Source organism: Pseudoliparis swirei, chromosome 1, assembly GCF_029220125.1.
Source record: "Pseudoliparis swirei isolate HS2019 ecotype Mariana Trench chromosome 1, NWPU_hadal_v1, whole genome shotgun sequence".
NCBI classification, from domain to species: domain Eukaryota; kingdom Metazoa; phylum Chordata; class Actinopteri; order Perciformes; family Liparidae; genus Pseudoliparis; species Pseudoliparis swirei.
The window spans coordinates 14,505,726-14,526,504 of NC_079388.1; the positions used below are offsets into that span (position 1 = coordinate 14,505,726).

The 20,779-nt window shown below is 42.5% G+C and overlaps 3 protein-coding genes across 8 annotated transcripts in view; all 3 read right to left on the reverse strand.

Moving 5' to 3' along the window:
• Window positions 1-139: 139 nt before the first annotated feature.
• Window positions 140-2,942, reverse strand: LOC130198962 (glutathione S-transferase A-like). Its single transcript, XM_056422100.1, has 6 exons — window positions 2,699-2,942; window positions 2,502-2,567; window positions 2,224-2,329; window positions 1,394-1,512; window positions 588-667; window positions 140-472 (listed from the first exon to the last, which is right to left on the reverse strand). Exons 1-6 carry the CDS (start codon window positions 2,864-2,866, stop codon window positions 340-342), a joined length of 672 nt encoding a protein of 223 aa, XP_056278075.1. The 5' UTR covers window positions 2,867-2,942; the 3' UTR covers window positions 140-339.
• A 4,128-nt stretch (window positions 2,943-7,070) lies between these two features.
• Window positions 7,071-10,403, reverse strand: LOC130198955 (glutathione S-transferase A-like). Its single transcript, XM_056422088.1, has 6 exons — window positions 10,117-10,403; window positions 8,845-8,910; window positions 8,613-8,718; window positions 8,008-8,126; window positions 7,717-7,805; window positions 7,071-7,589 (listed from the first exon to the last, which is right to left on the reverse strand). The coding sequence occupies exons 1-6, from the start codon at window positions 10,282-10,284 to the stop codon at window positions 7,457-7,459; spliced, it is 681 nt and encodes a 226-aa protein (XP_056278063.1). The 5' UTR covers window positions 10,285-10,403; the 3' UTR covers window positions 7,071-7,456.
• Window positions 10,404-11,926: 1,523 nt separating this feature from the next.
• LOC130198923 (FH1/FH2 domain-containing protein 3-like) overlaps window positions 11,927-20,779 on the reverse strand; it is a 55,715-nt gene continuing 46,862 nt past the window's right edge. For 5 of the 6 annotated variants that reach the window (XM_056422074.1, XM_056422059.1, XM_056422042.1 and 2 more), the window contains 10 exons: window positions 19,011-19,169; window positions 18,744-18,926; window positions 17,905-18,024; window positions 17,610-17,771; window positions 17,156-17,346; window positions 16,070-16,274; window positions 15,926-15,949; window positions 15,179-15,395; window positions 14,926-15,090; window positions 11,927-14,601 (listed from right to left, as the gene is read on the reverse strand). In XM_056422074.1, coding sequence (XP_056278049.1) covers window positions 14,519-14,601; window positions 14,926-15,090; window positions 15,179-15,395; window positions 15,926-15,949; window positions 16,070-16,274; window positions 17,156-17,346; window positions 17,610-17,771; window positions 17,905-18,024; window positions 18,744-18,926; window positions 19,011-19,169 — 1,509 coding nt within the window. In that variant the 3' untranslated portion in view covers window positions 11,927-14,518. The remainder of the gene's footprint in view (window positions 14,602-14,925; window positions 15,091-15,178; window positions 15,396-15,925; window positions 15,950-16,069; window positions 16,275-17,155; window positions 17,347-17,609; window positions 17,772-17,904; window positions 18,025-18,743; window positions 18,927-19,010; window positions 19,170-20,779) is intronic. The other variant, XM_056422050.1, reaches the window with a different exon arrangement.

Here is a 20,779-nt window from a genome sequence, read left to right on the forward strand (position 1 = left end):
TTGAGAGAAGCATTCATAAAAAAAGTATATACTTAAGTCTAAATGCTCCAATATATTGGTGAGTAAATCTAGAGTAATATTCCAATACTATGGTTGCCTATTTATCTTTTTACAAATATTTTGAAAAAACATGCAAAGCTGAAAGCCAATGTTTATTGTTCACAGCACAGAATGAATATGCAGTTTTAAACCTACACACATTATGTTAGGCAATTAATAACCAACGCAAAAGCACATTTCTTAAAAAGTGCTGCCAGCTAGAGTAGTGCAAAGCAAGGAGTGGTTACATAATACGCAACAGGAACAGTTCCAGTGGTTCAGCTGATGTGCGTTTGAGTCTCAGATGTTTTTGAGCATGGCGGATGTATCTGGGGTGTCCAGCCAGGTCGGAGGCCAGCTGGTTTTGATGCTGGCTCGGTCCTTTAGGGAGTTATAGTAGGCTGCCAGTTTAGGGTAACGCTCTTCACACAGCCTAAAGAAACAAGAAAGGTTGATGTGAACTTCCAATTACAAATGCATTTCCCACTTTGTAATTAGTGCACTTATTTTGTCCATCTTAAAAAGACAGAGTAATTTAACCCACGTACTGGAAACGGAAGAGATAAGCGATGCCTGGAAAACCAATCACATCAGCCAGTGAAAACTTATTTCCGGCCAGGAAAGAACCCTAGAAGATAGAAGGAAAAATAAAATAAAAGAGTTAGACCACACGCAGGTGGGCAGATTTGACACCAAAGGCAGCCACTTTCATTTGTCAATATCGTTATTCACAATTAACAGAAATATTTGCTATGATGGAGGGTCAGCTATAAAAAAAAGAAAAAGGCCAACCATCTCCTCTATTATTTTAGAACAAAAGAACAATATACCCACATGTATATAGACTATGCCTAATAAGCATGTTACATTTATTTAATCTACAAAATCAAAGTGTAAAACAAACAAAATTGTTGTACCAGCAATTACTGGTGATTATGTGCTTCTTGGTAGGTCTGGTGCAAAACACTATTTTTATTCCACATCACTTTCTCCCTCCCCTCCCCCCAAAAAATGAAAAGATTGCTGCCACCCTCATGTCGGGATCCCAAATATGAAGCCAAATCCAGCAAAATCGGGGGACACAGCCAGCTTTACATTGTTGGTGAGCTTTAGAGGTGGCTGGAGGCACATGATGTTACCTGTAGAGAGCTAGGACAGCGGTTTACCCATATTGTCCTAAACTACACCACCTGCTGGTGGCAGCTTAATATTTACTCGACAGACGTGAAGCAGCAGTAGCTCAAACTGATTAAATAGATAGGCACTCTTAAAAAATCTGCAGAGAACTTTTCTTTCGGTCAAAAAATACAAGAAAAGAAAAAAGAACCGTCATCAGAGCATGGTTCAGGTTTACCTTCCCGAGGTAACCCTCCCACAGCTTGAGCTCAGCAGTCAGAGTCTCTGCATTTCTCTTCACAGCAGAGTCGTGTCTCTCTCCCTCCGGAACCTTCCAGGCGTAGTAGATAACATCCGCTAAAAATGCACACAAAAAAGACAGTCATGACAGCTGCCATCAAGCAAATATATCCACGCCCACATTGTGCTTTGACTAATTTCTTTAATTTCCCGAGGAGTGGAGGGTGTGGGGGTCATGAGAGAAAGCTTTACGCATCAAGTAGCTCAAATAAAATGTGAAGCGGTCGCCTTAGAAAATACGATGTTCACTGAACTGCATTTGAGATTACGCATGAGTTGATGGGAATGATTTGGGAATGCAGCCCTCCCCCCAAAACGGAAGTAGCCCACCTCGTGACTTGAACCTTGAAGGCAAGCTCGTCTAAACATGTGATCCTTTGCGGAATTACAATTTTCTCTCACTACCTCTTTAAAGAATTTCTTTTTAAATGGGTGAACTACATTAACTCAATGCATCTTGCCATAACAGTGAATGCACAGCTCATTAGTGCATGGTGCGAATTTTTTAGGTTCCTTTGGGGGGGGGGGGGCTGTTGACTGAGGACTTGTGAAGTCTCAAAGGTTTAAACAAGGCAGTTCAGTGTGTCGTGTATAGTTTGTCGCCAAGAGCAATAAAGTTCAAAGTCTCACGAGGCCACTCAACTGCAACAACAGCCAAGTCATTAAAGTTCAACTGTATAATAAAAAATAAAGTAAAAACTGTGTTTACAGGGTCAACGGCTACAGATTGAATTTGAAGAACAGAAATGCATGTCAGAATTAACGAACCCATTTTCTGGTTGAGTGTGAGGCCCTCAAACATGCGCTGGTACATCATTGCTTGTTCCGCTGGGCAGTCCGGGATCAGCTTGTTGCCCTGGGACTGGAACTGAGTCTGTTGTTGGGAACATGGAAAGAGGAACCTTTATGAACATGCCGCTCCGGTTTCTTTTCCTCTGCAGGAGCACGGTGTCAGATGTCTACGAGACATTGTTGCACACACGATACACAATGAGCCCCGATGCTTATTACCTCCTTGCTGGTATACAATTTTAATGAGTTCTTACCGCCAGGTACATGCAGGCAGCGTAGGACTCATTCAGGACGAAGTCTTTATGTTTGAAGGAAGGAAGCTTTACAAAATAAAGAGAGGGGAAAGAAATAGTCAGGTAACATTGTAAAAAAATTGAATGTGTGCATATAAAAATAACAAATAAAACAGAATGACACAGATTCCCATTTTATGTGGGTGACGTGAACGAACCTGCCCCCGGGGATTCATGGCCATGACCTCCGCAGACTTGTGCTCGCCCTTTTCAAACGAGAGCAGCTTCTGGTTGTAGCCCTGCAGGTTCTTCTCCTCCAGCGCGATCATGACCCTCCAGCACGGCGGGGAGCCGGAGCCCCACAGCAGAGTCATGTCCTTGGCCATGGCTAGACGCGTGAACTGTGACACCTGGACGCGAAGGCGTGAAAATCGTGCGAAGCGGAGGGTGAAGACGACGAGAGGGAGTGAAGAAGGTTTCGAAACCTCCGCTTATATAAGAAGCTCCAGCCCCTTCGCATCTGGATTGGTAGAATTAAGTCCCCTCCCATTTTATTTGTCTTCGCCAAAGATCTGCGGCACAAAGACAGTCAAGATAGTTCCCACCCGATCCGAGCGTGTTAAAGCCCCCTTTAATCAATCTGCCTTCTAATCGAGACAACATGACGTCATACTGACCGCCAGCGTATTTCAGTTACCGTGTTGAAGTGGGTCAATGTGATTCCTGCCTCTGGCTGCGTTGGTCCGCAGGTGTTATGAAAGTCGTACATGCGACTTCTCTTGCTTTGCGTTGTACTCTTTGATCTCAGCCACGCAGACACTGGAGTAAAGAGCGAAAAAAAAAAACACGAATCCTCCGCTGAAATAATATTTGTAATATAAGTGCATTGAAGGAGACTATCATAATTACCCAGATAACCTGTGCTTGTAATTAACACATCATATTATTCACTCTGTTGGTGTAACTTCACATTTAATAGTTTTTTTTAAACTAAAATATTCCAAATAACATTACTTAGATATCTGTGGAATATTGTCTTGGTCCATTGCCTTTCATGTTAACTATTATTGTGGGGATTTGCTTCGCTTTGGCTTTTTGGGTGTTTGCAGCATCTTGAAATGTGACTGTTGAAAACTCATCGTGACTCAGCACTTTTCACTCACCTCTGCACAGACTGATGGCAGTTTAGAGTGAACAAACCAGTTGCTACTGAATGTGATAAGACACCACCCTTATTTGACCATGAAATAAAACAAACGAGAACCCACTTATTAAATTGTTCACGTTTACTTTGTGGCTCTTTCGCTCAGTTGGCCTTTGACCTCTAGACGTTGTGAACATGAGTAGTTGCCGGTGTCAGCACTGACATGTATTTTGAAAAAGTTTACAATGACTAGTTCTGCTCTCTTGCATCAAGAAGACAACTTGTTTCATGACATTATTATGCAGAAATCACATTAAAAAACATGTGGATTTCCTGAAGCCTTCCAGCACTATCCCCCAGCTGACTCCTCCAAAACAACAAATAAAACAATGTAAACCAAAGCATCACTCATACAGTACCAGTTTGTAAACATTGTATTGCACTAACAGAAAAAAAGACAATAATTCCGTTTTCTTTCCCTTCTTTCTCCTTTTTTAACATTTATTATAGTGAAATTAAGTACTTTTCCACCGTCAGCCCAGTTTAAGCATCTCGTTATTTTGCAGACTGAAATATAACTTTTCCAATGTAATCATTTCCATTGCATCAGTTATCCATTACTTTCCAGACGGTATTTAAAAGCAATCCCGTTTGTCCAGGTCTGGTGTGACAGACCCCATAACAAAAAGGGCACATGAGCTGGTTCGGAAGCAGGAACTTTAAAAAGGGACGTTGGTGAACCAGTTCCATAAGCAGTAGTGGAAAAAAAAGAAGTGACATTTATCAACGGAAAGTTCATTGAAATAAAGGGCACAAATTAAACCCGGGAATTTCAATAAAACTCTATTAAAACGAAGAAAGAGAACACCAAACAAAAGCTCGCTGACGCCTCGCAGCAAGCTGCCTAATTGCATCCTGCCACCTGCCACCTGCCTCGGTACGTAAGTATCAGGTGAGCTAAACCGAACGAGCATCCGATTTCACACACAGCAATGAACATAGAATTAAAACAATGTTTTTCCGTAACTGCTGACACTGCAGGTCATCTATAGACAGGAAGTCATTTACTGCAGCGCTGCCTCACCTTCCTAAACCGGAACAAGGCCCAGCCGTCGCCGCTGGGAGGACATCCAAACCTGTTGACTTTCCCCTTGAAACGGGTTTATTAGATTACATTCATTATGATCCCACTATATTTATTGTGTCATTAACATTCCGCTGAGCCAACTTGCACAATAGGGCCCAATTATTATTATTATTCCACCTGTGTTTACCCTGCAGTGCATGCCTTCTCAAAATGGCTCCTGTGAAAAGAGAATATTAAGCCGCTGAGTAGATGATCTACACAACACCTGAGGCAGAGCAACACAACAATACATTACACCCATGAAACAAACGGACCAAACACCCGAGTGTCATTTATACGCCTCAACAGTTGTATTTTGAAATGTATAATCTAGTTGATTCTGGGGAAGTGTAAAGGGGAGAACGGCAACCGTTTTACAAGTGTGTTCATTTTATATTGTGCAACACGTGTAAAAAATGTATTGAGCACGTGGTAATAAAGGCCTGTTATTATATATGTGTGTGTGTCAATGTTCAGTCTGTCTATGGGGATATTCTGTGGAGTGATGTGATTTAACATGTGAAAAACTCTGATCTTTTGCACATAGATTTGGGTCGCTCAATGCCCAACAACCCACAAACTGCGACAGGTGCGACCAGAGATTAAGACGAATGTGTGTGTTTTAACATCAATACATGTAAACATGTTTGAGAAGAAACCCGAAAAACCAGTATGAACCGGAAATTGAATTCAATATTCACTTTTTGGTATAATATATCCGGTGATTGAGTCATTACAGGTTTCAACACAACCGACCCCTATTGTAAGGCCCTCAGAGCATTTAGAGTGAACATGGGTGTCATGTGACTTTACTGCCTGGTGACATTTCACATCTATCGTTTCATCTTCGGTCTAAAATTCTCTTCACTCAGAAGAAAAAAGAAAAGAAAATCTTTGACTTTCAGTTTTTGTTGTTGTTGCGTGGGTGGACGTGACCTGAGCGTGAATCAGCTTAATGTTGCTTGACTACCATGACATAAACACTTTCTATTGTCAAATCCTTTTAAAGAGGATAAACAGTGGTGTTTACTCTCGACTTGATAAACAGGTGCTGCTGGAAATGCATGACGAGCATTTATTGTGTTGCTTTCCATACAGGATGCCACAATGCACCAGCATATTTCAACCCCTATATAATTACATGAGGCCTTTTATTAAAATCACAATGTAATATTTGGCTTAATAATGCCACTCCTTGGCTTTTATTTTGTAATATCATAAGCTGACTAGGTATGAAGCACGATCATGAAGAATGGAACCCATCTGTCCACCTTCATTCTGGTTCACCGATGCACATGTGAGTCCTACGCTGTGCTCCTCCGGTCAGTTTGATTTCCAGTTATTTGTGAATAACTAAATAAGAAGACTTTATTTGATCCGATAAGTCTCCTTCGTTCTTAGTGAACAAATGCCTTCAGGAGCCCTCGTGTGAACTTGTAACCCTCCTGTTACCTTTAGGGTCAATTTGACCCCATTCAATGTTTAATGTCGGTGTTCTTTGGGGTCAATTTGACCCCAGGCTGTTTTTCACTGTGTCAAACATATAAGAAATATCAACTTTTTAATATATTTAAAGGGCTATTTAGGTAGTCAACAAACAAACATAAAGTACCTCACACTTAAACATGGGAAACAATATTAATTCTAATAATTTTCTGGAGGTTTTAATTGCTGGGGTCAAATTGACCCCGAGGGTAAAATATGTTAGTAAATGTAACAGGAGAGTTAAAAGGCCACTGAGAAGCATTTAATAGTGAGCGTCTGATGAAGAGGGATGAACAGGATGACACTCTGCATCAGTCTGCTCGAGCTGCTGTGCTCCTTGTCGTGTGCAGGCTCTGAACCCATTGTAATATTAATCACATGCACAACGTTGTTTATGTGAGTACAGTATAGAACTGCTGTGAAGGTCTAAAAAGAGCTGCACTTTAAAAATAAAGTTTGTATTTTATGGAAGTGATCTTATCTCACACATGCAAAGTCATGCAAACACAGGGAATTAGTGTCACTTATGTTTGTGTAAAACAAACAAGTTTTGGCTCGGACATTGAAAGAATAAAACCACCTGGTCCATGTCCCTTTTATAGACTTGACCCTCATATTTAAGGGCTTAGTCCATACTCTAATTGTCTTACTCAGCAGTGACATCTTGGCTTCATTTGGCTCATGTTTCAGTAAAGTTGTATATCCAATTTACGGGTTCACAAGTGCGTCTGCAAAGCCTACGAGACGTGTTCGGTGTGCTGGAGGTTACCGAGTCCACGAAATAGGTAGAAACCTATGAAACCAAGAGAAAGGAAGACTCAAAACGCATTCAAACTGCTGTTATAGTAGCTTCTATGTATTAGCCGACATTGATGTGATGTATATCTCTCAGCAACAAAAAGTGCCTCGTCAGCACCACCACAGTTAGAATGTTTGTCTGCAGCCTCTGCAAACATCACATGCTGCAGTTGAACAAAGCCAGCGTGTGTCAACAGACAAGACTGGCAAAAACCTTCAAACGAAATTTAAAAGGCTAGTTTGACGAGAAGCAACATTTATGCTGCTGTAACAGGAGCACTCAGGACTGGTCATCTTTTTCCTATTCATTAGCAGAAACAACTCAAAGAGCGTTATCACGTTTGACAACGTGTGAGCTGGAACTATATGGAACAAAAGTCATTTTTATGCAAAACAAAACAGTACAGGTAGACTCTGGGGCCCTCAGACGTCTTTGAGTGCATCTTGTCCCTTGGGGTTCTCCAGCCAGTGAGGAGGCCAGCTGGCTTTGATGCTGGGCCGGTGCTTCAGCACAGCGTAGTAATCTCCCAGTTTCGGGTAACGCTCTGCAGACAGCCTAAAGAAAACACGGTGGGAGACAGTTGAACCGCCATGCCAAGACACACACACATCACTTATTGCAACTGCAACAGCCCCCCCCCCCCATATACATATACACACACACACACTCCCCCCACACTGACCCGAATCTGAAGAGGGTAGCAACAGTTGGAAAGACGGCCACATCTGCCAGAGTGAAGAACAGTCCAGCCAGGTGAAGTCCCGAGTCCAACTGGAAGGAAAGAGGTGAAAAAATAAAGCTATGTTTAAACGTGCCAATGCATGCGTGTGTATGTGCGTGTGTCTGTCATATATCCGATGTGAGGTCCTGGGACAGGGATGTCAGATGTGTACAGATTGTAAAGCCCTCTGAGGCAAATTTGTAATTTGTGACAATGGGCTATACAAAATAAACTGAATTGAATATATCCTACATTCTGCAGGTAACCCTCCCAGAGATTGAGCTCAGTGGTCAGAGCGTCCGCATTTCTCTTTCGAGCAGAGTCATGCCTCTCTTCTTCAGGGACAAACCAGTCATAGTAGATAACTGCATCTAGACAGACACAGAGAGAGAGCGACACACGCACACACACACGGTAAAGATAAAGCTACATTGTTCTATTTATTACTATGATGAAATCCTTCAGTATGAAAAGCAGCTCAGATATATATTCCATGTGGTATCCTTTAATTAAAAAGGCCAAAAGCTGATGGGTATTGTAGTTTATTGGAAATATCACTGAAACAGGAGAAAAGGCACGTTTGACGGGGACTATTTTTAGCCACGGACAAACCACACAAGCATCGCAGTGTGTTTGCAGCTCTGGATCAGGACAAACTACGTGCGTGTGCATCGTTACAAGGAAACCTGTCCCACAGTATTATTGTCTTGGCCTTTTAATTGGATTCCCTTACACTAAGAAAAAAAGAGAATATCACCGGCTCTATAACGTTCATTCTTTTTTTACGATAACGTCAGTCAAGACATTCTAGGCTGGGGATTAAAAAGGGATTTAAGGGATTATTATGGATGCCTTACTGAGTTTTTCGTAGAAGGAGAGACCCTCAAACATGCGTTGGTACATCAGGGCCTGTTCGGCAGGGGTGTCTGGGATCAGTCTATATCCCTCGGACTTAAACTGACTCTGCCATTCGGAGAGAGAAGACACACAGTTGATGTCACACTTTACAATGACCACATGCAGTGTAGAAATCCATAAAAGTGCACGTTAAAATGGTCATCTGTTCATAGACGGGACAGGCTCCCTCACCTCCAGGTAGAAACAGGCCGCGTAGGACTCGTTCACGACGACGTCTCCATGTTTGAAAGATGGAAGCTGGAAAATCAAAACTGACTGAGAGACTTTTCAAAAGGTGAATTATCTGCAATCAACGTTATCCCCACAGCCTCTTCCCTCAGCGGGGAGCTGAATACAACCACCTGCTGAGCTGGACCACACAACAACAGGTTTTAACCAAACAGCCCAATGACATGTGTGTTTAGGGTTTTGCAAGCCAACCTGACTGTCCTGAACACATTTCTACTGCACACAAAGGGCAGTGCATTAGCTGCCACAGCTTTTGGAATACTCTTAAGTGGGCGTGCACCTGCTGCAAAAAAGATATATATACACTACCGTTCAAAAGTTTGGGGTCATCCAGACAATTTCGTGTCTTCCATGAAAACTCACTTTTATTTATCAAATGAATTGAAAATTGAATAGAAAATATAGTCAAGACATTGACAAGGTTAGAAATAATGATTCATATTTGAAGTATTAATTTTGTTCTTCAAACTTCAAGCTCAAAGGAAGGCCAGTTATAGCTTATATCACCAGCATAACTGTTTTCAGCTGTGCTAACAGAATTGCACAAGGGTTTTCTAATCAGACATTAGTCTTCTAAGGCGATTAGCAAACACAATGTACCATTAGAACACTGGAGTGATAGTTGATGGAAATGGGCCTCTATACACCAATGGAGATATTTCATTAGAAACCAGACGTTTCCACCTAGAATAGTCATTTACCACATTAACAATGTAGAGAGTGTATTTCTGATTAATGTTATCTTTATTGAGAAAACAGTGCTTTTCTTTGAAAAATAAAGACATTTCTAAGTGACCCCAAACTTTTGAACAGTAGTGTATATAATAGTAATTGTGCAGGAAAGGCACCTGGATAAGCACACTTCAAAGTTTAAAATGTCCTCGTACAACTGGGACTGGGTGGACTTGATCTAAGCCGAGTTAAGTGGCACACCCACGTGACTAGTCGAAAGCCCACAGTCGTGTTTCAGCAACTGTGTGTTGTTATGGGTGAGATGGAAAACAATCATATTCATGCGGGTTTGAAGAAGAGTTTGGCGCAAGCTTACAAAACAGCGCATTGATCTGGGTGAATAAAGATGGTGGACACTGTGAGTGAACAGCTGTTAGCTGCGCGTGTTATATTTGGGGAGGTGAAATGTTAAGCGCAGCGTTAGGAGGCCTCAGCTGAATTGGACTATGTTGCAGGTCACGTGGGGTGTAAGCTGCCGCGTACCTGTCCCCTGGCGTTCATATCTAACACTTCTTGTGACTTGTGCTCGCCCTTCTCAAACGAGAGCAGCTTCTGGTTGTAGCCCTGCAGGTTCTTCTCCTCCAGCGCGATCATGACCCTCCAGCACGGCGGGGAGCCGGAGCCCCACAGCAGAGTCATGTCCTGGGCCATGGCTTCAGATCACCGGCGACGCCCGCGGGGTTCAGAGGAGATGGACAAGTGCGCACAAGGAGGAAAAAAAAGGAGCGGCCTACTTCTCAGTGAGGAGAGGAGCTATTAGCTGTCCGAAAAGTCGCGAGATGTCGCGAGAAGTCGTGAGGAAGTCATCGCCTGATTGTAACGGAAGTTGTAGGAGAGATGAATATAATGATATAGTAATAATATAAAAGCCTTTTTTTTGCAGAGTCCCTTTTTTTACTCATTCAAAATAATAAAAAGAAGTATGGGCGTGGCTTCTGTTCCATGATGTCATGTATATATATATCACACTATTCTATAACATCACACCTTTAAATCCTGAAGCATTTTACATATGTAATATAACCCTCTTTTGACTTAGAGATCTTGGTTTTTTGACACATTATTAATAAAGTTGTATCACTTGTATTACCTTTTAAGCTTTTTCAATATTACTGGAAATGACAACTCAATTCATATTTACTTAAATGGACAACATCTACAGAACTGGTTCAGGATTTATCTTTATTTTCCTTTGCAGGTAGTCATATGAAATCAATTGGTTATCACGTAAATGTTAATTAAAGTGTATTTTTGTACAACCGTAATACAATCGTAACAACAATGAATATGTTTATATTATACATAATTAAGTACAGGTGCAATAAAGTCTATCTTTACACTATAAAGTATGCATTTAAGCAAGAAAATTCACTTTTACGTGAAATAATTAAAAGTCAATAATTTATTACAAAAAAGCATGAAACAGAAAATACAAAACACTAACAGAAGATCAATCTACAGGAAAGAAATGCACTGTGTACGTTAACAAACATGTGTTCAACACATTTAGTAACATTTTAACTTTTCGTGTTTCTGTCAGCTTTTTATTGGCAGTTTAGTTCACATTTGTCTTTATACCCTGTAATGCAATTAAAAGCCCTCACATTATTGGAAGTTGAGCAGTATTACAGGCGCAGGGTTTACACTGCTTTACAAACCCGTCTCCTTCCTCCTGCGGTACTCTGGTCTGCCGCTAGGTGGCGACAGAGACCGCAGAGGAAGCGTGTCGTGGCACCCGCTGCAGGCAGAAACATACTTTGAGGAACATTTCTAGAGCTTCGCGTTATTGTATTTTAGTAGTAGTAGTAAAATAAACTAAATGTGTCATTAAATGTCTTAATACAATGTGAATATGACTGTTTGTTCAATAAATCGACATATTCGGGAATGTTAACGTAGTGTAATTAATAGTCAACAATACGTTAACACAGTACTTTGAATGTCTGTGTTGCAATTTTATTGTTGATTTGTTGAGAAAATGTTTCCCTAAACTTATAATTAAATAAAGCATCCATTTGTGTTCATATCTATGTTCATAACATGTACACGTTTATATAAATTAGGAGATAGAGGCGGACAGACAGGTAGCCAGGGAGAGGAAGGAGGCAGGGAGCAACACGAGCCCAGGAGAAGGAGGAGAGGAGACAAGAGCAGAAGAGGAGGAAAGAGGCAGCGGAGAACTTGAAGCGTCTCCATCCAGAGAACTGCCTGAAATGCAGATGAATTTGCTTTAATTTTGATCTTATTTGGATGAATAATATATGAACACAGATACAGTAAACAACACAAAACAGTTTTTTCCAAAATAATATTTATTATTATTATTATTATGTTGAACTCACTTACAGTAATGACATGGTGAAGATGTCATTTGGGTGTTTTAGAGATCCTCGAGGATGTCAAACCCATCTAGACTGGGCAGCCAGTATGGAGGCCAACTGGCTTTTGCGCTGCTCATATTTGTCATATGTAGCCAGTTTGAGGTGACATCAAACAGGGAGCCTAAAGAGAAGACCCCAGTTTAGGATTTCACTGAAAACCCATTCATAGTAGATGACTGAATCTAAGACAGATTGTCCATTATGATTGTTACTATGATGTGAGACTGTGTTCAGTGCATCTGTGCATCGCATCCCCTTCCCTCTGTCGGTATTGGTGGTGGGAGGGGGAGTGTTTATCAGTGAGGGAGAGACTCTTCATCATGCGTTGGTACATCAGTGCCCGCAGGACTGTCAGGGACCAGCTTGTTGCCCCGACACTTGAACTGATTCCATCACGACAAAAAACTAAACTTGAACAACAAGCCTCTGTTTCACTATCATTTTCTACATAGGCTATATTACTTTTTACACTTTACCTACACTTATAAACATGTCACACTGGACTCATTCAGTATGTTGTCTCCATGTTTGAAAGCAGAAAGAAAACACATTATTTTGGCATGAGAAGGTTGAAAGTCGGTCATGGTGCATTGTGGTTTGTGTGTCCGAGTTTATCTTTACATGTAGAGCATGGTCAGCAAACCTATATAATAACATAATATTACGCAGACATATGACTGACTTAATAACTTTAAATACGGCTGCATCTTCAAGGTTGTGTTTGATTATCCTCATGCGAGAGGAAACCCAGCTGTCCTCTGACGTCCTGGGTTTTGTGCTCTCCTATCTTAAAAGACAGCAGCTTGTGTTTGCCTCCCAGCAGAGTGGTCATCACCCGCCCAGCAGGGAGGAGATCCAGTCCCCCAACGCAGACTCATCGACTCAGCCATGGTGGGTCCAGACCGAAGGAAAGGACTCACCAGTGGACCGCCCACGTTTACAAGTGAGAAGCAGTTGTGCCGTTTACTCTTTAATCCAATGGTCCGCGGGGGCGTGTTCTGCTGTGTGTCCAGGAAGTGAAGAAGAATGACATGCACATGCTTTTTTATTTTTTGTCACTAAATCTTTTGGTTTTTATTATTGCAGTGTGTCTACACAGCATTTCAAGTGAAAGTGTATGTAACCGCGTGGTTTAATGTTCAGCTCACCATATCATATTCATGCAGCAATATGTCCCCGTCTGTGAGAGGAGCGACGGTTTGAGCGGAGACTTACATTGTCCGCAAACTTTTCAAGTTCATACAAAGTACAATGTGACCACAGAGTTCAAAGTAAATGCCCAAATACTGCTCCCCCCGCTCAGCACCGAGCAATGCTTTGAACACAACCTTTCAGCTATGACCACATCTTTCGTTTATCTTTTATTACAATTCACAGATTAGCCCCTTTTTGACCCTTTCTCTCAGACTATAATACAAGTTTCTACAGAAATTACAAAAATAATACATCACATGAACCGCACTCAACATGCACACTGTAGTACTACAGTACTTAGTACCTGGCAGCTGATAAGGGCATTTACACATTGTATGCAGAATTCTCCGCATGTCCTTCAAAATAGATTATTAAAATCTTAAAAACGTCTTTTTCTTTTTGTCTTTTTACACTTTACAAACAGTTCCTCTGAGATAAATACGTTCCTTTGTCTGTGTTTTCAATCAGTTGTTCATTTCAGCTGTGTGGTGTGTAAGGTGCAAGATGTCCCAGCTTTGCAAATAAATATTTTGCCAAAATAAAAAAGTGAATTGTAATTCAACAGTCTTTCTCCATGTGTAAATACACCTGTGAACGTGACATGTATGAGTCATCTGAGAAGTAGGAGGTGCCTGAAACAAGAGAGAGCGATGGAGAAAAGGAACAATAGTGTTCCTTTCAAATGGAAGGCACATCAGATCACATGACCACCTTTCACGTTCCCACGACACACAGCCACACCTGTCACCTGTCAAACGTGCATCTGCAGAAGCAAACATTTGCCTTTTCCAAAAGGGACAATTCCTCGTGAGCCTCTTTGTTTGTGGCAATCTCTTGGGATCATCTGATAGGAGAAGAAATCAAACTACTTCTTCAGCCCGATAATCTTTACATCCAAAATTCACAGCTTAAATAAATGAAGAAAAAATAAAAATAAAGTCACAGCTGCAGAAACTCACAAGCAACAATGATGCTTCCGGACAAATGCAACATTTCAAATATACGTTTGGACTCTTTTTTTATTTAAGTATCCATTCTTTTCGTTCTTCAGTTCTCTTTCTTCACTTCCACTTTTCCTTCGAGAATACATTTTCTTTTTGTGGCATGAAAAAGAAAGACAAATGTTGCGGCTGCAGCTTCATGACTCAGACACATCAGGCAAAATTAGCAGCTGGCAAAAAAACCTAAAGGGGTTTGTGACTGGTGAAATGCAACTCTGCAAAGCGTGGCAAAGGCAGACGGAGACGTCGCTTCGATGATCGGCTGTGTTTCCACGGCGACAACGACGACAGACGGGCAGGTTTTGACGACTACATCTCTGCATCCGGAGAGTCGGAAAGTCCTAAAGCGAGAGCTTCCTCCGGGGTCAGGCCGCTCTTCAGAGTCCGCCTCACTGCGAGGAGACAAGGTACCACACGGTCATTGGCAGTGCGGAGAGTAATGATGTGTTCCAGTTCCATACGGCTATACTTATCCAGCATGAACTATAAACTAAGCTTCCTAGGATATCGCTCGTGGAGTTAGTAGACTACACAATAAATAAACATCGGCCTACTTGTCTATACTAGAAACTGTTTAAAAAAAGATACAATACATGTTTTGAATATTTTTTTGTCTTGTCATGTTTTTAGTGCGAACTTAGAATATAAGCAAAACAGGCTGAGAATAAGTGTGCTCGGCGATGGACTTGGGACAGACGTCAACGTGGAGCTCTTACAGGACTTGCGGTTGGCCCTGGACCTCCTCCGCTCTCTGGGCTGGGCTCTGGTTCCTGGACCCTGAGTGGCCGACCTCACGATACGCTCCATGATCTCGTCTGCAGAGTCTTCCCCGCAGATCTGAGAGTCGTCCGCGGGTGGAGTCCACGCCGGCACACTGCGACCTGAACCAATCAGATAATGATTAATGCATGGAAATTGTTTTTGTTTGTTTGTACTGTTGCCTCCATAGGAACTTCCTGTCACCCTCACCTCCCCGTCCAGGCCGGGATCTTGTCCGTGTCCGAAGCCCCGGCACCCCGCTGGCCTCCTTGTCACCGCCGCTGAGGCTGGTTTTCAGCACGGCTTTCATGTGCTCGTGCTCCGCGACGTCCTCTCTGTGGCCCAAACCCTGAGGATGCTCCGCCTCCTGGGCGGCGCCGCCGCCGCCTGGGGCGCCGTTACCACCGGCGGAGCCAGTCCGACCACACTGATGGGGCGAGACAGAGGGAAAGAGGATGAGGATGGAGCAGCTTGTATTTTAAATGAATTGGACGTTGACTCAAAACATGCCAAAGCTGAAGCATCGAGGAAAACGTTCCAACCTTAAAAGAAAACCTAAGATATCAGAACATATTTATTGCCGATCAGATGCATTTTTAGTTCATTTTGTTTTGTATTTATCTGGATACTTCTATATTACTTCCATATTAATCTCAAGATTGGGAAGTTTTCTTTTTTTCACAGTTAAATATATTGTACTTCTATGACCTTTGTTCTGCAACTACACTTTGTCAAAATTAACCTTAATTTAAAGCAAAAGAGAAATGCAAAAAAAGATGTCTTGCGTTTTGATTATTTATTGACCTTCTTTTTTTTAAACTTCAGATATTGATCCACTCCAGAGGTTAAAATCATTGAAAATGAAAAGTGGTCCAGTTAGGGTTCGTGGGTTTCATGCACACACACACACACACACACACACACACACATGCATACATTCAGCAGTCATGTTGATACCTCACTCTCCTCTTCATCATCAGACTACAGGGGGAAAAAAGAGTGAAAGTCAAAGAAGGTGAAGAATGAAAGCAGCGGTAGATTTGGAAAGAGAAGAACCAGACAATAAAGTTGAAAGTGTGTGTGTGTGTGAGTGATGCTCACAGGGGCGTTGACCTCTATGATCATCTTCCCTCGGGTCTTGTTGCGTTCGCGGTGGTCGGCTCGTTTCTGTTTCTGCTGCAGCACGCGGTCTCGGGTGGTTCGGTACTCCAGCGCAAACTCGCTGAGGATTTTACTAAACCTGTGGACGCTGACGTCTCTCACGCTGTAGGCCGGATGACCGAGGAACAACAGGAAGGAATGGAACCTGGGAGAAGGAGAACAGAGGAGGAGGAATGAGAAAATAAAAGGTTCTTGTCAGTTTTTAAAAAGTCCTTGTGGAAAATATGTTCTCCAGGTGCAATGCCATCTTCAGAATGAGTATTTTAGGCGGTTGAAGAGTTATACCCAAAGTTTTACGAGACATTAGAATTTTGACTTGAATTACTTTTTTACTTACAGATTTCTGAAATTGTACATGTTAAAATATATAGTTTTAGATATTAACTTTTCAGGAATCAGAAATAAGTACATGAACCAATAGTTTCTTGAAAATATAACTAGCTCTAAAGAATGACTAATACTGTGTTAAAGTCCAGTCCACATTTGGGTGACGTTAGACATTTGGTGTAGTGATCAAGGAGAGGGAGGATCAGTCAGTAGCAGGCGTTCAGTTGTGGGAAGCAATATCTTACATCTTTTTAAAAGCAAAAGCATCATTAAAAACTGTATAAACTCTTCTAAACATTGTATTTGTTCTCATCACAACTTTCCACACCAACACCAAATACATAGGTGGACAGCTAAATATAAAAAAACACTATTATCTTGTCTTTTGTATTTTCATGTGGACCACAAGTGTAAATATACAGACAATAATACACAAATCCAATGTGTGTATTCTCAATACTCATTACAGTATCAGACACAATTCAGACACAAAGATTGGCCTTTAATTGTTGTGCTCACCGAAGAGCGAACCAGATTCCTCTGTTTTGAGTGACTAATTGGTTGATAAATAACTTTAGCATTTCAATGGCAGTGATTGGCAAACTACACACACAAGGTTTTTGTTTTGAAAGGCGGCATACGTTTGTGGTTTCCCTGATTGCCACAGGCTGCGCAAGAGCTTGTTGCTGTGGGAACTACCTGTTTATGATCCTGCGGTGAACGATCTTGAGGATGATAATCCTCTCAGCGCAGTCTTTGAGGAAGTCGGACATCTTCTGCTTCAGCTGGGCCTTCATCTCGTGCTTGGCGATCACCTTCAGGTGGTCCCATGAGGCTTTGCAGCGCCGCTCCATCTGACACAGGTTCTCCTGCAGCTGGTCAAAGTCCACCTGACCGGAGATGTGTCGATACAGATAATCGATCATTCAGCTACACTGGAAAAACTCACCAAATCTCTCATCAATAGCATAATGCTATTCCAAATCAGCATGATAAGCTGATCAATTGTACTTTATATTTTTAAAAAATGATTCGAGTTCACTGTGCCGTGCATTTTCAAGGCACCAGGGGAATTTTTTTAATTGTTGTTGCTTAATGATGCTTTACACCGTATCTATTCAACTTAGCACGTCCTCAAGCTTTCCAAGCGTACCTTTGCAGATCTCGTGATGGCTCCGATCTCGGAGTAGAGGTCGGTGCTCTGAGGGAAGTTCTCCACCACCACGGAGCAGGCGTGATGCAGCAGAGACTGCTTATGGACCGTGTCCTTCACCTCTGGGACCTTCTCCAGATAAGCCAACTCGAAGCCTTTAGCCTGGGCGCGTGGACACACAAGCAAAGACATCATGAGCAACGAATGCTGACTCTCTCCACAACCGCTACAAACCACCAGTCCAGAAGTGTCTTGCCGCAGTGTGAGGAGCCTGTGAACGGTCACGATGACTCACATTGGTGCCATTGAGAAAGTTTCCCATGGAGAGCAGTGTGGAGAGGATGTAGCGGAGAGTCTTGTTCTTCTCCAGCTGTTCCATGCCCTCTTTCAGATCCTGCAGCGGCTCTGCAACTTCCTGAGCGGAGGAAAACACACACACACATCATTAGCCGTGTCGATTAAAACTCCCCAAAAACATGTGTTCCTCTTTGGTCTACACAGGTGTGAAAGCTGTGAACAGGTGCTCCTCGTCTCGCTCCTTTGAGGTCATGAGGTCGTAAAGGCTGCGGTCTCGGCCAGCCGTCGCTTCCGGCTACATAGTTTGTTTGTTTGTGTGCCGCAGGTTTCTCTCGTGTGTGTGTGTGTGTGTGTTTCTGCACAGCACGTCGCCCTCCGTTAAGCCTCCCGCAGCCAAACCGTCGAGTCAGGGGGAACGCGGTCACGTCTACGTTCACTTTGAACTCCTCCTGGATGCATTCTTCAGCCGAGTAAAACCCGGCGCACCAGAGGAAGACGCGGTGCCGCTAACAAGCGTGCATACTTTGTGATGACGCAGCTCTGTTGATGCTTTGCGGATGTTGTACTAAAAAGGATGTTGACACTGACACGAGCACAAGAGGACACACACACACACACACGCACACATGCTGTGCACATTCTCTCAAACCTTTACGGCTTTGTCATGTGTGTGTCTCTGTTTCTGCTTTGATCAAATAATTAACTCGCTCATCATGATTTTAAATGTGCGTTTGATTTGGCCTTCCCCCCGTCCGCATTCTCACGGTCTACCTCTTCTTCTATTTTAAATCGCGACAGTCTCATTTCATCACAAAAACGCGTGCTGCCGTTCCAGACCTTCTGGGTCGTCTCGTAGTCCATCTTGAAGGCCCAGAGTTGGAGTCTCGCAGAGAGCTCGCTGATGGAGGACAGCGTGAGGAGGAACTGCTCTGCCGAGCCCAGCGGGACATCTGGGCTGGCCAGCTGGGCCTCCTGGATCTTCTGCTTCTCCTCCTCCGTGGGAATCATCGTCAGGATTTTCTGAGGGCAAACACAAGGCGTCATATGCAAGACCAAAAGGATTTGAGGATGACTTTTTACTTTGTTTCGTCTCGCGCCGCTCACCTCGATGCCCTCCTTGTTGAGCGCGTACTCGTCAAAGTTCAGGATGGCCGTCTTGATGGTGCGAGGAGGAGGCAGCACCGTCAGACCGATGTTGATGGCGTTACTCCTCTTGGAATCCAAGACGATGACCTCCTGGCGCTTGCCGTCCACTGCTGTTTTCTAGTACGCAGAAATACAGAGAGCGTCATCGCAGGTTCTCGCGCTCTCCCCCTCTCGCCGCTCTCTCTCCGTCTCTTTTTCCCCGTGTGGTCTGATTCATGGGTGAGGATGACAGGGATCATCACTCAAGCGACATTGACTGCAGCTGCATGAACTCTTTGGTGAAGAGGAAGAGGAAACAGCTCTACAGTTCAGTTGATTTGGGTATTTATTTGGGTAGAATTACAGTAATATTCTCTCTGTATGTGAAGAAATTACCGTGATTTGAGATCACTGTTAGCTATAAATGGAAGGAAGTCAGAATATGTCAGCACATGAAAGTGTAGAGAGCTGGTGACTGCCGCTTGGAAGTCTTATACTCACCGTATGGTGACTGTACAACTGTAGTAGCATCTTGTTCTTTCTGCTATTATGATAATGTAAATGACTGCCTCCATTTTTAAGGAATACCTTTTGGTGATAACAAATAAAGATATTTATATTTGAGTATCTTATAGAAATACATTCACATAGTTGCTGTTGTTGATGGGGGTAGTACTGTGTCACACATGAAATAGAGCTAATGGCAAAGAATGAGATATTGAGTCAATGGGAGTGTGAAATAAAACATCTTAATGTTAGAAATCTGATTATTCGTACGAGGTAAAAAACTGGCAAGAGAAAAAAAGAGCAAACTTTTAAATCTAGCTAAATAAAAAGAATTATAGCAACCACGGAGGTAAAACATTAAGAAATTATTATTTGTACCTAGCAATCTCAAATATTTAGTATCTAAAACACACTTACCCGACATACCCTTAAACTGGAGAATCTGCTAAAACAATATCAGTAAAGTTTGCTCTGACCTCTGACGGCGTTCATATTCTGGTGGTCCTCTAAAACCTGGATTCTCTCATTAACTGACCGCTTTGCTTGAGCTGTGTCGATTCCATAGCTGCAGACCACCAGCACACCGTCGCAATGTGTGTCGACCAGATGCCGAGCTGAAGTGAGTTAGCAACTGGTTGGGCTCCAACAGGAGTTGTGGTTTAGAAGCAGTGGATCAGGAGTTCAAAGTGTGAGAGGCCTGGTTTCAGCCCCCCTCGCTTTAACAGGCCATACTTTTCTTATTTCGAGGCTTTGTGAGAATTAGGAAGGATTCAGAACTCCCTGTTTGATCAGGATGAGAACAAACGGGACGCCGATTCAACCCGGAATCTTTCAACAACTTTCATGTGCTGGAGATAATGGAGACCCAGCCCATGGGCTTTGTGGCTGGCGGAGGCAACGTGCCTTAAAAAAATAGACGTCTTTCCCATGATCAATCACAAAATATCAGATTTTTAACCTGGTTTGGTAACGTTGTAAAAAAACACCTTTGACCACCGATGAGTCACAGAGGAAATATAAAATCCACTGTCTAACGCCTATGAAGATTACTTTTATAAAAATGCTGCACCACAGTTGTAAGATGCATCTAACTTTTTGTAAAACGATCAATTACTGACCGGTCCATCATCATGTGTGAGGTAAGATCAGCACTTTCCTTGGATACTTTTGTAGATAATAGTGAGGAGGAAGTTAGTCGAGTCATAAATTCATTATCACACAGTGAGATAATAAACCAGTGT